General features: G+C 37.0%; 2 protein-coding genes across 3 annotated transcripts in view; both read left to right on the top strand.

Annotated features, from left to right (window-relative positions):
* The first annotated feature begins 2,728 nt into the window (after positions 1-2,728).
* The window catches only part of LOC115918788 (transient receptor potential-gamma protein-like), a 28,992-nt gene continuing 11,676 nt past the window's right edge, over positions 2,729-20,044 (top strand). Inside the window, exons 1-2 of the mRNA XM_030990547.1 lie at positions 2,729-3,919; positions 19,230-19,363. Coding sequence (XP_030846407.1) covers positions 3,715-3,919; positions 19,230-19,363 — 339 coding nt within the window. The 5' untranslated portion in view covers positions 2,729-3,714. The remainder of the gene's footprint in view (positions 3,920-19,229; positions 19,364-20,044) is intronic.
* On the top strand, positions 10,198-15,491 carry LOC105446440. Of its 2 annotated transcripts, XM_030990550.1 has the most exons (7): positions 10,198-10,610; positions 11,050-11,211; positions 11,418-11,549; positions 12,593-12,880; positions 14,105-14,203; positions 14,904-15,023; positions 15,335-15,491. In XM_030990550.1, the coding sequence occupies exons 2-7, from the start codon at positions 11,118-11,120 to the stop codon at positions 15,373-15,375; spliced, it is 774 nt and encodes a 257-aa protein (XP_030846410.1). In that variant the 5' UTR covers positions 10,198-10,610; positions 11,050-11,117; the 3' UTR covers positions 15,376-15,491. The 2 variants fall into 2 exon arrangements, with proteins under 2 accessions (XP_030846410.1, XP_030846411.1); XM_030990551.1 differs by lacking the exon at positions 10,198-10,610 and having other exon boundaries at positions 10,867-11,211.

The following is a 20,044-nucleotide window of genomic DNA, read 5'->3' as shown; positions in this document are numbered from 1 at the left end:
ATGAAAATCGCATACAATTTGCATGCGCATTTCGTGTAAACAGGAACGAATTATTACACGCAAGGAATTGGGGAAGCAAGCACCTAATGTATTGATGATACAATCAGAAAGACTTTCAAGAAATAAATAATGAGCAAGATTAATTATCTTTTGTATTGCCCGAAGAAATCATGTTCAGATTATTATAATAATTTTTGCCATTTTCATTTACACACATTTCAATAGGTGATAGATTTCTTGAAAGATTTTTGTGATCTTTTGAGAAACCTGAATGGTCCTACGCCATTTTTGTTTTAAAAGATAGAATTTGTTGTCCTTTTGCAGCTCACTGCATCAAGAGTGAATGAGTGCTCTGCATGATCGCTAAGACTTTCTAGAAATCGGTTCATAGGAAATTTTCAGCACCCCTTTGTATATCCCATAGAAATCATGTTCATATTGCAAAAGTCATCAGTGTAATGTTCATATACATTTCAATATTATGATGGATAAGGTCATTGAAGTTACCTTTGGCTGATTTTATGAAAGTCTGTATAATTGTGTTATATTGAATGATTGCAATTTTTATAATGTACTGTAAAATGTTATTTACTTTTTGAGAAATTTCTTTATTTCATTCTGTAATTAGTTGCCAATGTTTGTGTTATTTGATCATTTTCATTTTGTTGCTTTGTATACATTTCTTTAACTTTACCTTATATAGAGTACTATTGGATATTATAGTGGGCCCTTAAAATTTCCTATTTAGATATCGTGTAATATTGAAATTATGGATTTTCATTGCGTTTTTCGTTTTATATCTTAGTTTGACTGCATTGTTTTCCTGCAAGTTCAGGTTTAAGAAAATGCAAGGAGAAATACTTTGACTTTGTAAAGATTGAGATTCATCTAATGAGAATAAAGACACTGTTGTGCAGATAAAATTTACAACAAAAAAAGAAAAGAGTTTCTGTGATCATTTCTAAGTTTGATTTGGCTTGTTGTTTTGTTTTACCTGAATGAATGTTAAGAAAGGATGTACAGTCAAACCTGTTTATAGCGGCCGCCCAAGGGAAACACAAAAGGTTAGTCTTTGTAGACAGGTTCATTTAGTACATGTTTCAATTAGAAACCATTTTCAAGGGAAACAAAAATTGTGGTCTTTCTAGACAGGTGGTCACTATATAAATCAGGTTTGACTGTATAATGCTGTATATATTAGCAACCAGGGGACCGATGGTTCTAAGTCCTCTGCGAGGGGACTGGGTAATGAGGAGGAATTATTTACCAAAGGGCATTAGCGCATCAAATTGGTGGCAAGTCGGAGACCAGTGCCCCATTGCACAAAACTTACAATTGATGATAACTTTGCCATCAATGGTAACTACCATGGTAACCTTCATTTTGATTGGCTGTTGAGTCCTGTTACCATGGTAGTAGCCATTGCTGGCGAAATTACCATCGATGGTAAGTTTTGTGCAACGGCACCCAGTTGAGTCAAATCCTAACACTACAGACAAAGATGAAGACTGACTATAAATAGTACTTCGCTGCTTAATACTATAGATCACACATTAATACAATATGATTAGGCTTTGAGTTGGGTCAAGGGTCAGGGTTTGGAAGAGGTTTACTTGTGTGGTGGGGTATTCTGCAGTTGATCACAAAGTAAAATAGTAATGAGAAGGTGAAGGAGACAGGGGGAGAGATAGTGGCAGAGAGAGAGAGAGGGGGGGGGACAAAGAAAATGAGAGAGAGAGAGAGAGAGAGGGGAACAAAGAAAATATGAGAGAGAGAGAGGCGGGAAAGAAATTTAAGAGACAAAAAACAGACAACATAAAATGAATAGTTATCATGGGATAAAGGGAAGATATTATGCCTATATATACACAGGCACAGCAAGAAGAGAGTGAGAAAGTAGGAAACTGAAATGGAGAAATGTGAATTCAGAGAAGAATATTGTAAGAGAGATGATACGATGATGACACTAATCGATCATACTCGCATACGTGTAATATTGCAGGTACATGTTTACGTCAACACGAAAAGAGAACGCGATAGCATGAAAAAGCGTTGTTGAGTTACAGCGTGGATATGGTAAATATACTAAGGAAATACAATGTATATTGCACAGCATTTTTCATCAAGTAGTTTACAGTAACTGCTCCAAATCCAAATTATCAAGATAAGATGTACATGAACCAAATTAAACCATGCAGAAGGGAGTTACGTCCCCGAATCTAATATAGTACCAGGCGACACGTCTGTCTTTTTCTCTTCGATTGCTTAATAATACCTTCCCCACACCTTTTTCACAGAGCACATTTGCTTCCAAACCTCCAACTCCTGTTAAGAAATATCCTGGCGTCCACTCTCAATTTGTTCAATGTCTTTGGCAAAAATACTATATCTTCTCACACGTTCCAGGGACGGATTCAGCAGTTATTATTATGATTATTAGCATCTTGGTGTCTAAATAATCATGACATTTTATTATTAAAACACAAAATATTAATTGTTTGATTGACATAAACAATTTCATGATAATCGTAAAATATTATTGATGTTATGCAATACGCAGTGAAAATGAATAGACAATGCCATCTGTATCCCCACCTTCATATTTTCAGGCAGATTTCATTGACCATTAATGTACCAGTACATACCCGCCTTTTTAGACATAACAATACGGCCTCGCGGAATGCAGAAAAATAGTCCACCGACCGTTCTTTGTCAAGGTTCCTCCCACGTTGCGTAAAATGTACTAGAAGTATATTATGTTGACCATTGAAAAGCAGTGTATTCGTGCAAGTAAGAGCGACATTATTGTTTATAAACGGGATTTTTGTTTATATATGACGTTATTTGTGTTGCATCATGCACGTTTTCGCTCTAAGATGCTGATTATCTGATGTTATCCACGTCTTTCACCAAACACTGCCATAATATACATTTACGGATTTTAATGATGAATATATAGTAACTACTGAGAATAATCTTGGGAGACAACTTGGTCTGCTGTTTTACTCATCCAGGAATTTGTTTTGCAGAGGATGGAAACATGGAACAAATGTTTTCTTGAACATGACTAATTCATTAAAATTGGAAGACTTACGGCTCTACATCCTATCCGCAGCTTAATGTTCTTTTCGTCGATGTTGATTCTGTCTTCAATACGACGCACTTATTGTTCCGCCATTTTACTGTATTGCCGAAGTTGCCACTAGTTCCAGCAACTAAGAAGTTTTGAGTTCTGCAGTTTCGATTGAAGAGTTGTACAGTTTTCTGTTTTACAAATTAATCTGTCTAGCCTGTCTGACGGATGTAAATATAGCCACCGTTTTAATTGGATGTACTATTTTATCAGATATGTATAAGAACGTCTGCGAAAATGACTGACCGCAACGGAAGCACACTCAGCAATAAATCAACGACATTCAAAATATCCTTGTGCATGAAATGGTAAAATATATACAGTGATTATTGTATACCACTCGTATATCGTCTGCAAAAAATATCATTTACGTCAAAAGAACAGCAGCTCCAACGGAATAACGACAGTCAATTCATGTTTGTCTCCAGCATGACTTTTTGCCAAGTTTAACACCTCATTCGTCTGGTAAAAAGTCATAGCTAACGGCAACAAAACCAAGAACGTAATAAAAACGGAGTATTTCTGGAGCGAAAATTTTGAAGTTTTAGAGATAATTGTACACCGATCATCGCTTCTCTAAAATGGATGTAGAGATAGAACCCAGTGAAGTGAGGGTTACAGATGAACCAAGCGAGATGGAAAGTCTGAAGAAGAAGTTTCTGAGATTGGTTCGTGCCGGGAATGTGGAAGGTGTGGAGACCATGGTTCGAGACCCCTTAAACGCCAAGGTTTCCAAAGCATTGTGGAGTTTCGGTATGGAGGAGGCCGTCCATCATGAACACATAGGTACGTGATGCGGAGATACAATATATTTTTTTACGATTGGATTATGTTCTGGTATTCTTGTAATCTATTCTCATTTTTGCTTGGTTTGGTTTGGTTTGTTTTGTTTCGTTGTAGTTATCTTCTCTGCTTAAAAAAAGAAAAGAAGACTCACAGGTTTGTAAATGTGCAGTTTATCCTCGGCTACATGTGTGTATGCTTGAATAGAGAGAGAGTGTGTGCGTGTGTGTGTGTGTGTGTGTGTGTGTGAGAGAGAGAGAGAGAGAGAGAGAGAGAGAGAGAGAGATGAAGAGAGAGAGAGAGGTGAAGAGAGAGAGAGAGAGAGATTTTGCACACAATATAAACCCCCAAGGCATATCGTTTTATAGTTTTTTATTCTTTATTATTAAGAGTAGATTAATAGTAATTTTTGTTGGTGTTTTTATCACTAATTGTTAAAGCATAATGTATTGTTATTGTCGTCACATATATTAGTTTCAGTTGAAGACTAGGAAAATACGTCAAGTAACTTTAAAAACAAATATAAATCAAATGAGAGATGGGTTGATAATACAGATCACCGGGCCAAGATCTAAATTGAAATATTCTTTGTTTTCCCCTGCTTATTAAGTTAACCATGTTCGTCCCTGAGGTGTGGTCAAATAGCTGGTATTCTGGGACTTGTCTATAATCGTAGATATATGAACAACGTCTACCGTGTTCCGTGTCTGACACCATTTCCCCCTCTATTCTATGAACTCTCATGATCTATATATTCAATGAGCAGGCTTTATAATGTTCTCATTATTATACATGTATATAAATCTGAAGTCAGGAAGAATCCTTCTCGTTTCTGCATATGTTGATACTTATACTGAGCTATCAAATGCGTTTACTTTCTTGGAATTAAACAATGGTCCATATCGTTTGTGTTAGAATATCAGCATGTCTTTATTCTGCAGAGAGAAAGAAGTAGGCCTATCCGTATTAACATACAAAGTGCGTGACAACATGATATGACAAGTGGACAACTTGATTGATTGATTGATTACATTTTGTTCGCCAAGCCGTTAAAGGTAATACAAAGTTTTGGGAAATTTGGAAAAATTGGTAGATAGTGATTCTTAACAATTTTGATATTTTTGGATGCCCCTGTGGATGTATTTTAAGTACTAGAAAATTTAGCCCCTAAAACACTTCTGCTTTCGAGAACAATTGAATATAACAATTTACCGGTGCTCCCGGTAAATTTTGATAAGTTTCAAATAGCGCCTACGGCTGTACAATGGTAGCTGCGACCATGAAAATCTCAGCATAATATAGTTGTGATATATAATTTCCAAACAGGAATAGCTAATCGGTTGATTTTAGTCAAGAAACATTGTTTTATAGCATAATTTTATATTTACCCTGAGAGAGAGCTATACAACGTAAAGAGATTATTAACAATTTCATTACTTTAGACTCAATTTCAACCGCGACAACGATCACTGAATATTGTAGGATCGCATATGCTTCCAATATGTTAATTTCCACCAAATTCATGACCCAATACCAAAACTTTGTATTACCTTTAACATATACAACAATTTAAACGAATAACAGATCAACATTAAGTCAGCTTGAAAAGGATAAACTAAGAAAGCTCGAGAGCTTATTTCCAGTGGGGTCCCCGACATACAACCATGTACACAAAATCTTATTATTTACAGACAGATAAGAAAACAATTATTAATGATAATAAAGATGATAATAATAATAACAACATTAAAATAATAATGGTAGAAATGATAATAAGTACAAGAGAGAAGAAAAAGAAGAAGAAGAAGAAGAAGAAGAAGAAGAAGAAGAAGAAGAAGAAGAAGAAGAAGAGGATGAAGAAGAAGAAGAAGAAGAAGAAGAAGAAGAAGAAGAAGAAGAAGAAGAAGAAAAAGAGGATGAGGAGGAGGAGGAGGAAGAAGAGGAAAATAATGATGAATATGTTGAATTTCTAAAACGTACAAAAACACAAGTATATACAAAATTACAAAGTATGAACCTGGCAGAGAAAATACAGTGTTCTGTATTCAGGCAATCATAAATTTGTAATTCACATCTCTCCTCTGACTCTCAGGTCATAGGTATATTCTTTTAATTTCCTCTAAAATGAGTGTTAGCATGATCATATTCAAACGTGCCTCTTTCCCATAGCAGTATAACAAAAAGTAAAATTGATTTATGATGAATGGTAAATATGCCGAATAACCCATTTCATGCATACAGTGGCATTTAGATAATATCTCTGTTCTTCCATGGGAGTCATATTGATAAAGAAATAACAAATGAATAAGTAAAAGAATTAATCATTTAATTAGTTTATGTAATGAATTAATTATGGCATGAGAAAGAAGACATTGTTTGAAACATTCTTTAAAATGTAAAATGCAGCCCTTGGGCTGTTTGATTACAATTATAAATACAACGTGTAAGAATTTGGATAAATAATTTGAATTAAATTTCAATATCATTTTAATAATTTTGATAAATAAATAGATATAAATGAATGAATGAATGAATAAATGGATAAATGATCGAATGAACAAATTAATAAAATTAATAAGTGAAATAAATGAAATTAATCTAAAAGACGTTATGCAAATTTTGATTTAAATATTGAATGTTTAAATTTTTATACGAATATGATACCAGTGAATACCAATAGGTCGCTACAAGGAGGATGTGACGCCCTTGGCTTATATTTATAAATAGGAAGAAATTAAAAATAAACAAAACGAACAACATCAACAACAAGAGCGACAACGTAAAACAATTCAAACAGCATACCCAACCCAAATACCTCGTTAATGGAAGTTTTGCAAACGCGCTGGGTAAACATATTATCTAAAGGCCCGGTCTCACCGCCAGAACTTTGCTGGAGCGTTCCTTGAACGGTAGGGAGAGGGGGCCGAATTTCGACAACGCTCGTCACCGCGCACAAAATGGGAAACAAAAACACGGTGCACCGCTGAAGCCGGCGTTGCTTTAGCGTGGGCGAGCGGTAGCGAGCGGTAGCGAGCGTTGGTCCCGCTTCGACACCTCCATACCAACGCCAAACCAAAGTTCTGGCGGTGAGACCGGGCCTTAAGTTCACCACCGCTCCAACAACGCCCAGTCAAAGTTTGGCACCGCTAGACGCAAGTTCGTGGACGCTTTGGTCCGCTAGGCCAACGCAGAAATCTTGAACGCTGGACCACCGCTGCTTCGCCAGCTTTGCCCGGGCGGTGATTAAACGTAGCACAAACTTTGGTGGAGCGGTTGTAAGCGTTTTACGAGCGGACACGGGATTGCTGGAACGGTGTCGGGCGTTGAAGCAGCGATCCATTGCGGTGATGAACTTTGGTTTGGCGTTGGTATGGAGGTGTCGGAGCGGGACCAACGCTAAAGCAACGCCGGCTTCAGCGGTGCACCGCTAAGGCAACGCCCGTGTTTTCGATTTGTTTCCCATTTTGTGCGTGGTGACGAGCGTTGTCGAAATTCGGCCCCCTCTCCCTACCGTTCAAGGAACGCTCCAGCAAAGTTCTGGCGGTAAGACCGGGCCTTAACAAAAGCGATTTCACGAATATTGAGTTTTGCACCTGGTTCTGCAAGTATTTAGATTCATTTTTCTTGGTCGTATACATGAATAAATACAAGGTTTAGATTATTATATTAACTATTGTAGATAATGTTCAATAACTTTCATGTGTATTTAAAACACTGTCAAATTAATCTTGCAGCAATGCCGTTTGCTATAATGCAACCAATCTCTATACTAGTAGAGAATGCGTTGGACCTGCCGAAGTTTCCATACAGGAAAAGTTTGCAAACTTTTGTATGCGCGCATCTGTGCCATTGTTGACGTAAGAGGCATGCACGCGTTATAGCATGATATGCGCATGCGCACTTCTCTGGTAACTACCAACGTATTATTAATTGCGTTATACTTCACTTTCTAGTTATCTCTTTTGTGCTAACTAGCTACTTGCTTTTGTCTAGCAATTATCGGAAATTTCTTCAGAATTGTTTCGGATCGCTTTCAATTATGGGTTCGTCGAAATCCAAAGTTGTGCCTGTGCTATCCGAGGATGAAATCGAAGAGAAAAGCAGCTGTTCTACTGAGGCCAGTGGGACAAGCTGCTGGGCGGGAATCAAGAACCTCTTCTCGAGGAACACAAAGGTAAAGACAAATGTTTAAGAATCACTCACCTCCCCTCTGTTTAGATCAACTTGTCAGTGTTTTTTAATTGTGTCATACTTTATATATAACGCCCTAGGTCTAATTTTTGCTTTTTCTTCATTACATTTCTGTATTTATTCTCCTTCAAATACTTCAGAGTAGAGTAAAGTACCCGGTAATCGGTCAGCTCCGGTTTTCGGCCAATTGGTTGGATACATGGTAAAATCACTTTAAAATACATCGCATAATAGCATAACACATATCCCACACATACCATACCATGCCAGTGTCACTGAAGAACCACATTTGCAATGCAAAATATATCCTAAAATATCACATTTTAGCGATGTAATCGGCGGTCCCGCTACCCAAATCTGAAAAATCGAGTTTCTTACGCGTGTATGTAAGAAATATGGGTACCATAAAATGAGCTTTATTTCAAGTATTTTTCAGATATAGAGCCCGATTTTGTGCTGGTCGCAAGCTCAAAAGTATCTCGTCGCATGTATTAAATCAATGCAGCCGCACACCGCGACGCACACACGATATGTCTGTCTAATTCAGATTCCAACTTCCGATCACCGCTGTGCCTGTATTCGGCCAGGCGAGCACCCGGGAGCTCCGGCGTGGGATACCTGCTCCGCCCGCTTGTGCTATACATCAGCGCAGAAACGCACGGCGCGCGCGAGCGCTTCCTATTGACTTTGTACATGCGGCCGTAAACTGAAACGCTCGGCCGATAACCGGCTCCAAAACAGTGAAAATTGAAATGAATATTGTCATGGCAATTCGTGATTTTTTTTTGGGATTCTTTTTTTGTTTAAATAATAATAATATTTGCTTCATGATTTGAACAAGAAATGATAATAAATAGGAAGTAAAGAGTCCAATAAATAGGATTTTGTCTTAAGTGGCCGAAAACCGGGTACTTTACTCTACTGTAATGGTTTGATAAATTTGCATATGATAATTAATATTGAACACTTAAAAAAAAAATAGCCAGTTCGGTTATCAACAAATATTTTGTTGGCAGGTGGTCACACCAGCACTCCCTGTAATAAGAGTGCTTAATAGACCAATCAAACTGGTTCGCTGCTGCTCATGTGATGTTTAGTATCACTTATCTATTATTTTTTAAAGTAAAGAAACAGTTCTCACACATTTACATAAGAAATATGTTGGGTTGTCTACACAGATTTCTTGAATGAAAATGATTATCAAATAGATTATAGTGTTTTGTCTGAGCAAGGAGGTGTATTTTTTTTTTTGAATTACTGAGTCTTTAAACCCAGACGTTGTGTGTCCGGACAGTTTGTGTATCCGAACAATAATTGTTGATTCAAAACGGCAACTTAAAGAAGTTTACAAGCAATATACAGTATCCTACATTTTCTAAGACTTACTTTGGACGATATTAAAAAGGAAAAATATTCATGATGGTTAGAGCTAGTGGTATATGATTATTTGTCGTTAAAACGGAAGGCAAATGTGAAAGCTTTATGTTTGTTAATGTCCGGACACCCCCCCCCCCCAATCATACGACATCAATGATGTGCTTGCATCTGTCACAATTATGTCATTATATTGTGCAACGATGTTTGCGGAGAGTGGAAGAGAGATTAGAAATAGGGGCAGGGAGTGAGAGAGAGTGAGAAAGAGAGAGAGAGAGAGAGAGAGAGAGAGAGAGAGAGCGTGCGAGAGCCTTTATCGGGACGGAGAAGGGAAGAGAGAAGGTCGATATTGACAGTGGTGGATTGAGGTAGGAAGGATGGGGGCTTCACAAAAAATCATTCGTAAACGCATTTTCTAAACATAGCAACTGACATAACATTTGCACATCTTGTTTTAAATAAAATAGGGTTAGCGTTACGTTGGTGGCTATTTTTTTGGAGAAACATGCCTATACGAGTGATTGTATAATGCAATGTGCTTTGTCCGGGTTGGGGATATTATAAGCTTTATACGTTAACGTTAACTCAACAGCTGTCCATTTTAGGAATGCTGTCAGTTAAACGGTATCGGACCTGCATGCCATGCTTTATTGTACTATTATATCTAAGATGTACTATTGGGCAGCCTGGGTTTTGCGGCCCTCCCCCCCCCCCCTTGATAAAAAAAAATCATGAGCCGCATCCAACATCCGGATGCAGAACACATCCCCACTATCATTATAACTGAGACAAATTGCATTTCAGGTGGTTCCTTCGGAGCCGGAGACTGATGCCGAAGGCCGTGACGACAAGAAACACGACGATGACGATCTTGTGCAGAATTCCAACACTGCTCAAGTCTCTCCAACAACAGTCATCGTCGCCGTCGAGCCTAAAGTCCTTCGTCGTCACGTCCTACAGGCTATTCTCAGCGAGCTGATTTGTCAGAATATTGAGCCAATCAACTGCCAGGGAGTAAAATCAAGCCCTTTGATTGGCCAGAAGGGCAAGCGGTCAGTAAAGAGGGTCCGTCCATCAACCTCTTACCCAGCTGACCGTAGGGTATCTACATGGGACTTCCTTTACTACCGTAAGTTGGATTTTCGTCTTACTTTTCATGAGAAAAAAAAGTATACCTGAATGATCTAATTTTATTTGGTTGTAAAAAGTAATTAGAACCTTAACTGAATCAAGGCCGTTAGAGTATTGCGGGTTTTATTTGTATTTGATGGGTACTTTATCTTTCATTACATTAAAAAAATAAAAAATAAAAATTTAGTATTGTTGTTTAAACAAACATTTCTTATGTCCAAGATGGAGAGGAAGCGAAAGTGAAAATAATCATGAAAAGAGCGTCAGGATGACATAATTATGATAGTGAAAGCCAAGATGGAGAAATTAGACACAGCGATGATTTCGAACAGTAGGATTTTTACATATTTCAAAATACATTATAATATTATTTTATACATATTCAGTAAATAATTTGTTTCTTTTGATAACATGTTATACTGCTTGACTCGTGACAGATCGATTCGTCAACGATGACAGCGATAAAGAGTCATGTGACGACGAATCATCGGATGACGATGAGTACATGGGTGATGCTGACATCGAATCTGATGACGACGAGATCGATGACAGGATCAGAGTCCACAGATTCACTCACAGAGCCTCTTGCAAGGCTAAGGGTATGCCGTTATAGAAGAACAAATTGTACCATTGATTATGTTTTGTTTTTTTATCTATTCATTCATTTATTGATTTACATGTAATAATTTATTTACTTATTTACTATTTATTAATTTATGCAATTACATATTTTTTTATTCATTCATTCATTCATTCATTCAAAGATCATGCAGCCATTTATATTTATTTACCATCCCAAATAAAGTCAACCGTGGCAAGGGCGGTAAGACAAAGAAGGCCAAAGGTCCTGCTGATGTGTGCAATGAGACACGCTCTGTGATTGGTCAGAAGATGGACACGATGGTCGAGATGAACGATGACGTCATCAAGCAGACAGGTCAGCTACATGTATACAAAACAAAATCTTTAAATATTGTTTCAAGATAATTGTACAAACTGCAAAAAGAAGGAATCAATAAATTGATTCTCTAGGATCGGGAAATATGGCAAACACATATGTTAGAAGTATTATTTTGTGTAGTTTATGTCCTTGACTTCTCTCCCCTTTTTCAGGTTCCCCTCTCAGTTCGATACCCCTGCTTAGTCAACCTGGACATAACTTTTTGCCTTTTCAGTAACGCCCAGTTCAAATGTTTAACTATGTGTCATAATATCAAGTCAGTTCCTATCTTGGGAAGCATTGTACCCGTAATAATACTACTGTGAGCACTTTGGTCAGTATTATGTTCAAGCGTGTTCTAAGAAACGGGTATTATAATTACCGGCATTTTACATTTCATTCCTATTATGCAATTCTTGAGCCACAAAAGTTTATGGTTTACTGTCACATGACACTAATTGACTGTCATTAAAATCCATCATTTTTATTTGTGAGCTTTAATGAATTCTGTGAGTGCCTTAAGAACACGAAACGAAGCTAATAGTGAATAATGAATATACAAGGGATCTTATTTCATCTGTTACGTAATAATATAGCACGCACGGAGACGTGTTTTTAACATGTCAAATCTATGATTATGGCTCTAAGATATTGTGTATGCTAAATTGATACTACATGATTATGATTTTGCTTGTTAAATGTCTCAAATTTTCCAAATTACATTTTGATTTGGCTTTAAAATGTGAAGTTTGGCAATAAGATTTTGGCTTTGAAATGTTGAGTCCCCAAATTAATTATAAAAGGTTATAACTTTATTTATTTTTAAAAATCCGAACCATTTCTATATCATAATAGCTTGAAATGTTAGCTTTGCCAAATTGATACTATTTATTATACCTATATTAATCTATTATGGCTTAATTTTTTGTTTAAGTTTGCCACAATTAATGCTTTTCGATCATGTCTTTTTTTTTTATGTTAAGTTCACAAAATACGATTATGGCTTTCAAACTTTTCATTCAATAACATTTTCTATACAGATGAGGATAGCAGCGTCTATCTCTCCAGCGGCTCTCTAGCTAGTAACGTCACCAGTGACGACGGAGCATCATCAGAGATCGACGATGTTTTCGTCGAAGAGAATGACTTCCTGTTCATGGTATCCCTGTCCTGGATCACCCACGTCAACATCAGCGTCGCCTTCGCTCTCCTCTGGGCCTTCGTCGACATCGACAGGAAGATGGAGAATGTGATGGACGTCTTTGGCCACGATGATGACGGGAAGGCCGTCGTCAACCGTAAGGAGACTGGAGATCATACTCCCTCAGGTTGGTTTGAAATCACGAAGTATTATATAGTCAATATGTAACAGGTACTAACAGCATAAATGTACATTATGTGGGAGGGGAAAAAACTTATACCGGACTGATCTATTTGTATTTGTTTGTAAATGTTTAAAGTTATAAATAATTGGGAAATATAATGAAAGAATATAGAGGAATGGATATAATTTTACCGACTAAATGGATATATGAATTGGTTACTAACGATATCAATTAGAATAAAAAGCAATCTTAAGTTATGATAGGTATGTCCAATGAAATAACAAAACATGTTTCACTAAATATGTTGTAAAAAGTAGATGAAAAGATTAACATTATTTGTTATTTTTTCCAAGTATATTTAATATTATAGAATCCATATGTCACAGCATATGTAAAAAGAAAAGTATACCGGAATGAACTAATGTTATCTGGTAGTAAAAAGTATATACTAGCGATGATTTATTTTCATATTTTTCTAGTGTTACACAATAATGGATATATGTACATTTATAACAAAGGGTGCGTGAATCGACTTGTCAATCATTGGATCACTAATACTCTTTTCACACTGGTTTTGCTTAACCCCGTACTTTGCTTAGCCCCGTACTATCCTTAACCCCGGACTATTTTTTTGGCTTTTCACACTCGCTGTTTTTAGTCCCGTACTAGCGCCTATTCCGGAATAAGAAAATTCCCGCTGTTCTCACTGCATTTCGTTAACCCCGGATATCGTGTATGTTATGATTGGACATACCTCGCATCTGGCCAGCTGCGATACGCTCCATTGCGTAGTACCGGACTATTTTCGCTTCTGTTCTCATTCATTTGCTTAGCACCGCAATTGCGGGGTTAGCAGGAGTTAGCACCACAATTGCGGAGTTAGCCCTGCTATTTTGCAGGGTTAGTTAACCCCGTACTATAGGTGGGGTTAGCCAACTTTAGCCCACTTTGGTAAAAACCAGTCTGAACAGAAAGTGGAATAGGCTTAACCCCGTACTATAGGTGGGGTTAAGACCCCCCCCCCCCCCCCTTAACCCCACCTATAGTACGGGGTTAAGGAAAATATTGCCAGTGTGAAAAGCATATTAGAGTTTTTGAAGTTTCGAATGAATAATAACGATGCGTTGCATTACAGTTAATGAAGAGATAATTAAACCTCTCATATCCCGACAATCACTGTGCTATTAAGAATCCCTCTTTGAACCTTTATTATGCTACCGTAATCAGGCCACCAAGAGGACGGAGATGTGATGGACGTCTTTGGCCACGATGATGACGGGAAGGCCGTCGTCGACCGTAAGGAGACTGGAGATCATACTCCCTCAGGTTGGTTTGAAATCACGAAGTATTATAAAATCAATATGTAACAACATAATTTATGTGGAAAAAAAAACATAAACCGGAGTGATCTAATTGTATTTGTTCGTAAATGTTATAAATCATAAATCGGGAAATATAATGAAAGGATGGAGGAAGGAATACAATTAATATACCGACAAAATGGATATATGAATTGGTTACTAATGATATCAATTAGAATAAAAAGCAATTTCAAGTTTTCTAAGTTATGATAGGTAGGTCCAATGAAATAACAAAACATTGTTCACTAAATATATTGTTAAAATTAGATGAAGAGATCCCAATTATGTGTTTGTTTTTTTCCAAGTACATTTAGTGTCATTGAATCACTATGTTACAGCGTATGTAAAAAAAGGTATACCGGAATGATCAAATTTTATTTGGTTGTAAAAAGTAATTAGTATCTTCGGTGTTATGTACTAGTGATTATTCATTTTCATATTTTTTTAGTGTTACACAATAATGGATAGATGTAAATCTATAACAAAGGGTGCATGAATCAACTTGTTTATCATTGGATCACCTAGAGTTTTTTTTAAAGTTTCGAATGAATAATAGCAATTCGTTGAATGTCAGTTGATGAAAAGATAATTAAACCTCTCATTTTTTTAAAATCACTGTGCTATTAAAATCCCACTTTGAATCTTTATTGTATTACCATATTCAGGCCACCCAACGGATGACGAATACCCGCCTGACTTCGAGACGGACTCCGAGACTGACATCGACCAGCCCTCGACCTCATACAAGCGAGACAAGCACGCCACCTACGACTTCATTGTCAGGAGTGAGTTGATGAAATAATCAAGATTTATATTGAACTTGAATTTATTCTGCAAGTATTACAAAAGAGTAGCACAAATAAAAAGTCTCACGAAAACATTATCATCGATAAAATAATGAAAGGCTCAGTCACTGAACCATTAGTCCATCAACCAACTAAGCAACCAAGTAATCAACCAATTATTCCTTTGATCATACACTCTTAACTATGAGTAACCAACCAATCAAACAAAAGACACACACACTAAATTATGCTCAATTAGTCCATCAACCAATCAATCACCTTCTAATCTAACACTCTCATTTTTTTTGCAGAGCGCTTCATGGATGTGTCTAGCGATGAGTACATCTGGTAGACACTGGGGCTAGGACTGGAGAACGTAGGGAGGAGTGAGGATGAGAGCTTATAAATAAAGATAATACAGCTCTTATCACGAAGCTGGAAGACGCTCTAATGACTGAGGAGACTTTAATTATGGTAAGTTTGTATTTTTTCCCTTCTTGTTTTTCTCTATCTCCAGTTACTTTAATATATAAGGTCATGTTATATTGTGCCTATGATTTAGAAAATAAATAATACAAAATGGCCGAAAAAAAATATGATACTTAAAAGTGCTATAGAGTTTTAAAGTCATAATTAGATCAATCTTTCGGTCAGTCAAGTCATAAGGTATTCCACCAATCAAACAATTCATCAACCATTCAGCCTGTCGTGCCGTCAATACACTAAATATAACGATCAGTCAATTTATTAATAATTAACCAATCTATCATTCAATTGATCAGTCGATCAGTCAATCAATCAATCCATCAATATTGTGTTTCAATCAATTCATGTTCTGCTTTCTTTTCCTCCGGAGAGCATCTGGTTAAGACTAGTAGACCCCAGGCATGCAGGGCCCGGGATAGGAAGGATGAAGATGAGAGCCGTGAAGATCATACAGCTCTCATCAAGGAGCTACTCTGTTGATAAGACACGAAGACCACTTATCATTCTGTGGTGAGCATTTTTAATTTTCCTCAAGCACTTTTGGTATATCGTGTGATGTTGTACAGTGAAGTGTAAGCGGGGGTATATAGTTAGAAAGAGTTAAGATAAAATTTTCTCATATTCGCACATTTTGTGTAAGAAAATCCTTTGATTTAGTGTTGTCCATAGACGAAAGCTAAGTACATAAAAGTAAACGTATATTATTATACAGTAGTATTTTAGTAACGAAAATGAAACGTGCATGCATTTTCAAACCATTTAGAAAGGCCTTTTCTTTTCTCTTTCTTTCTCCCTCATTTGCATGTAGCAGAATTGGAGAGCCTCAAAGCAGGATAAATGACCAAGTCATGATTATAACCTGCCTAAGCCCTGAAACCAGCTTCAGAAGACAGCATCAGGAGACAGAGAATGGAACGGCAGCAATTAAGGCAGGAGAAATGACAAAGTCATGATCATAATCTGCCTAAGCCCTGAAACCAGCTTCAGAAGACAGCATCAGGAGACAGAGATTGGAAATGCAGCACGGGGAAAAATGACCAAGTCATGATTATAACCTGCCTAAGCCCTGAAACCAGCTTCAGAAGACATCATCAGGAGACAGAGATTGGATATGCAGCAAGGCAGGATAAATGACCAAGTCATGGTTATAACCTGCCTAAGCCCTGAAACCAGCTTCAGAAGACAGCATCAGGAGACAGAGATTGGAAATGCAGCATGGCAGGATAAATGACAAAGTCGTGATCATAATCGCCTAAGCCCTGAAACCAGCTTCAGAAGACAGAGATTGAAACTGCAGCAAGGCAGTATAAATGACCAAGTCATGGTTATAACCTGCCTAAGCCCTGAAACCAGCTTCAGAAGACAGCATCAGGAGACAGAGATTAGAACTGCAGCAAAGCAGGATAAATGACCAAGTCATGATTATAACCTGCGTTACCTGCCTATGCCCTGAAACCAGCTTCAGAAGACAGCATCAGGAGACAGAGATTGGAAATGCAGCAAGGCAGGAGTAATGACCAAGTCATGATTACAACCTGCCTAAGCCCTGAAACCAGCTTCAGAAGACAGAGATTGAAACTGCAGCAAGGCAGTATAAATGACAAAGTCATAATTATAACCTGCCTTAGCCCTGCAATTAGCTTCAGAAGACATCATCAGGAGACAGAGATTGGAACTGCAGCAAGGCAGGATGAATGACCAAGTCATGATTATAACCTGCCTAAGCCCTGAAACCAGCTTCAGAAGACAGCATCAGGAGACATAGATTGGAACTGCACCAAAGTAGGATTAATGACCAAGTCATGATTATAACCTGCCTAAGCCCTGAAACAAGCTTCAGAAGACAGCATCAGGAGACAGAGATTGGAACTGCACCAAAGTAGGATAAATGACCAAGTCATGATTATAACCTACCTAAGCCCTGAAACCAGCTTCAGATTATGAGCAGTGAAGATCATACAGATCTCATCAAGGGGATACTCTGTTGATATGAAACAAAGACCACTTATCATTCTGTGGTGAGCATTTTTAATTTTCCTCAAGCACGTTGGTATATCGTGTGATGTTGTATAGTGAAATGTAAGCGAGGGTTATATAATTAGAAAGAGTTAAGATAAAAGTTTCTCGTATTCGCAAATTTTGTAGAAGAAAATCCTTTGATTAAGTGTTATCCATATAGGAAAGCTGAATACATAAAAGTAAACGTATAGTATTAAACAGTAGGATTTTAGTAACGAAAATGAAACGTGCATGCATTTTCAAACCTTTAAAAAAGGCATTCTTTTCTCTTTCTTTCTCACTCAGATGCATGAAGCAGAATTAGAGAGCAACAATTCCTTGCACATCGCCAACTTTTGAATAGATAGAGATTTGTACTGTCTTCAACATTTCAAATTCTTCAGAGCAAATCGAACTCGAGCTCATGAAACGAATGAATCTCAAAAGAAAAGCAGAATCCGCCCAAACTTAATGCTGCAGAGAATTGTTTAGAATGACTACTACCAAACCAAACATTGCTGTTACAAGGAAAACAAGCAGATTTATGACTCAAAGTTCGATGAACTGCATTGGACTACAAATCAGCCCTTGAAATAAATGATGCAAATGGCAATAAATCAGAAATCAGTATCTTCTCTTTCTGTATAGCGTTGGTATTTTCTCAGAGAAAATGGGGAGAACGATAATAAAGTAGAATCACAGAGAAAGTTAGAGAGAGAGAGAGATGAAGAGGGTAAGATATATGAAGAGAAATGAGATTAAGTGAGAGAGAGGAATAAGTGGAGATATGTAGTGGGGAATTGGGGAAAAAGTAGGCTTGTCCTTATTTTACAAAAAGATAAGTAAGACTCAAATGAAATTCATACCAAAATGAAAGAAAATCGGCCTATGAGCTTTTTGTTTATCAAGGTATCTTCTTCCAGCTCAGAGGTTGTTGGCAATATTTTTCCACATTATCTCTGTTATCTGCCATTTTGATACACTCTTGCAGTGTCATTCCTCTCCAGGTCCTCATGTTCTCTTTCGCGTTGGTCCTCGTCTTCTTTCCCTTCCAATAAATATTTCAAGAAACTCATGAGTACTGTTGTAAGGGATAAATAAAAAAAAAGTAAGTGAATGCGGATCGAATAGAATATTTGTAAAGCGCTTAAAGACATTTGTATTAAGCGCTATATAAAAATTAAATATTATTATTATTATTAATGCTATCCAAACAATTAAAAAGGCGAAGAACCACCGAATTGAATGATGACAAATTTTGAAATGGCATCAAATTAAAAATGCTGAGATTTTACTCAGATCCATTTATTCTCAAATACACGAATACAATGAATTAAAAGAAAATTTGGACTAGAGCCCCGTCTTGTATAGTTGTAATGTATTCCAAATCAATTGCAAACTTAAAACCACCTCACGGCGACTCCGTGCAAAGTGTCTCATACCACCGTCTTGAAATTCATCCAAAAATGTGAATCACTTAATATGATGATTGACTAATGGTTCATCCTGGTATCACTGACACTGAATGGTCATATTAAGATATTATTTCCTTTTTATGAAATGAAGAAAAAAGAAGACATGTCTTACGGGACAAATTGCACATAATCGTCACGATTACTTAATATGTATTGAATTTAGATATTCATAGTTTCATACAAATACATGTAGTTTATAAGTAAGCGCACAAAATAATATTTATTCATTGAACTTTACCCACGACAGATGTTTTGACAACCTTGATTGCTTGCAAGGTGCCCATAGAGGACGCCCTACTCCACGCCATCGAATCACGCAATGTCGAGATCGTAATGGAGATCATCAACCTACCCGACGACGCGTCCATGCACAACTATATAGTAAGGCCGGTGGTGCGTCTAAATGGTTTGGGACTGGGCCAAAGACGGTATCCACATTTCTTTTAGATTATCTGCTAGCCTCGATCTAATGATACGTAATAGTGCCACTTATATTTTTACTTAAAAGTAGGTCGGATCAAATTTGATTACATAACTACATAATGTGGCCAGTAATGGGCTCTATCGTTGACAAAATGCATTAACCCATGTTTTTGATTAGTTAGCCTATGTTCCTAGCCTCGATCATCTATATTGTGCAGTTTTAAGTTATACGTATTATCAAAATAAAAGTAATATCAGAGTTCAGATTCTTTAAACTGGGAAAGGTTTCGATACAAATACTATTTAGAGTAATTCGATAATAGAAATCATACCCAATTTCTTGGCAAAAAAAATAACCCGAACAGTTTATCTAATCAGAAATTCATCCCGTAGTCAACATGCAACATTGGACCAAAAGTGCCCGACTCGTGAGCCAAACCAAACCAATTAATATACAACTAAAAATTATATGTAAATTCAAATTACGTTTATATATCAATCAAAATATAATGCAAAGCTTCTAGGCTTTGTGTTACCGTACTATGTAATAATGATGATGATGTTTATCAAATAGTATTTCTACTACGTGGGACCCAATATACGTGTAGTTATTCCAAAGGTTTTTGTTTTGTTCACGGA

The sequence above is a fragment of the Strongylocentrotus purpuratus genome, unplaced genomic scaffold (genome assembly GCF_000002235.5).
Source record: "Strongylocentrotus purpuratus isolate Spur 01 unplaced genomic scaffold, Spur_5.0 spur5_scaffold_19, whole genome shotgun sequence".
NCBI classification, from domain to species: Eukaryota; Metazoa; Echinodermata; class Echinoidea; order Camarodonta; family Strongylocentrotidae; genus Strongylocentrotus; species Strongylocentrotus purpuratus.
The sequence above is the reverse complement of the archived record's forward strand: the minus strand, read 5'-3'. Positions and strand labels throughout refer to the sequence as shown.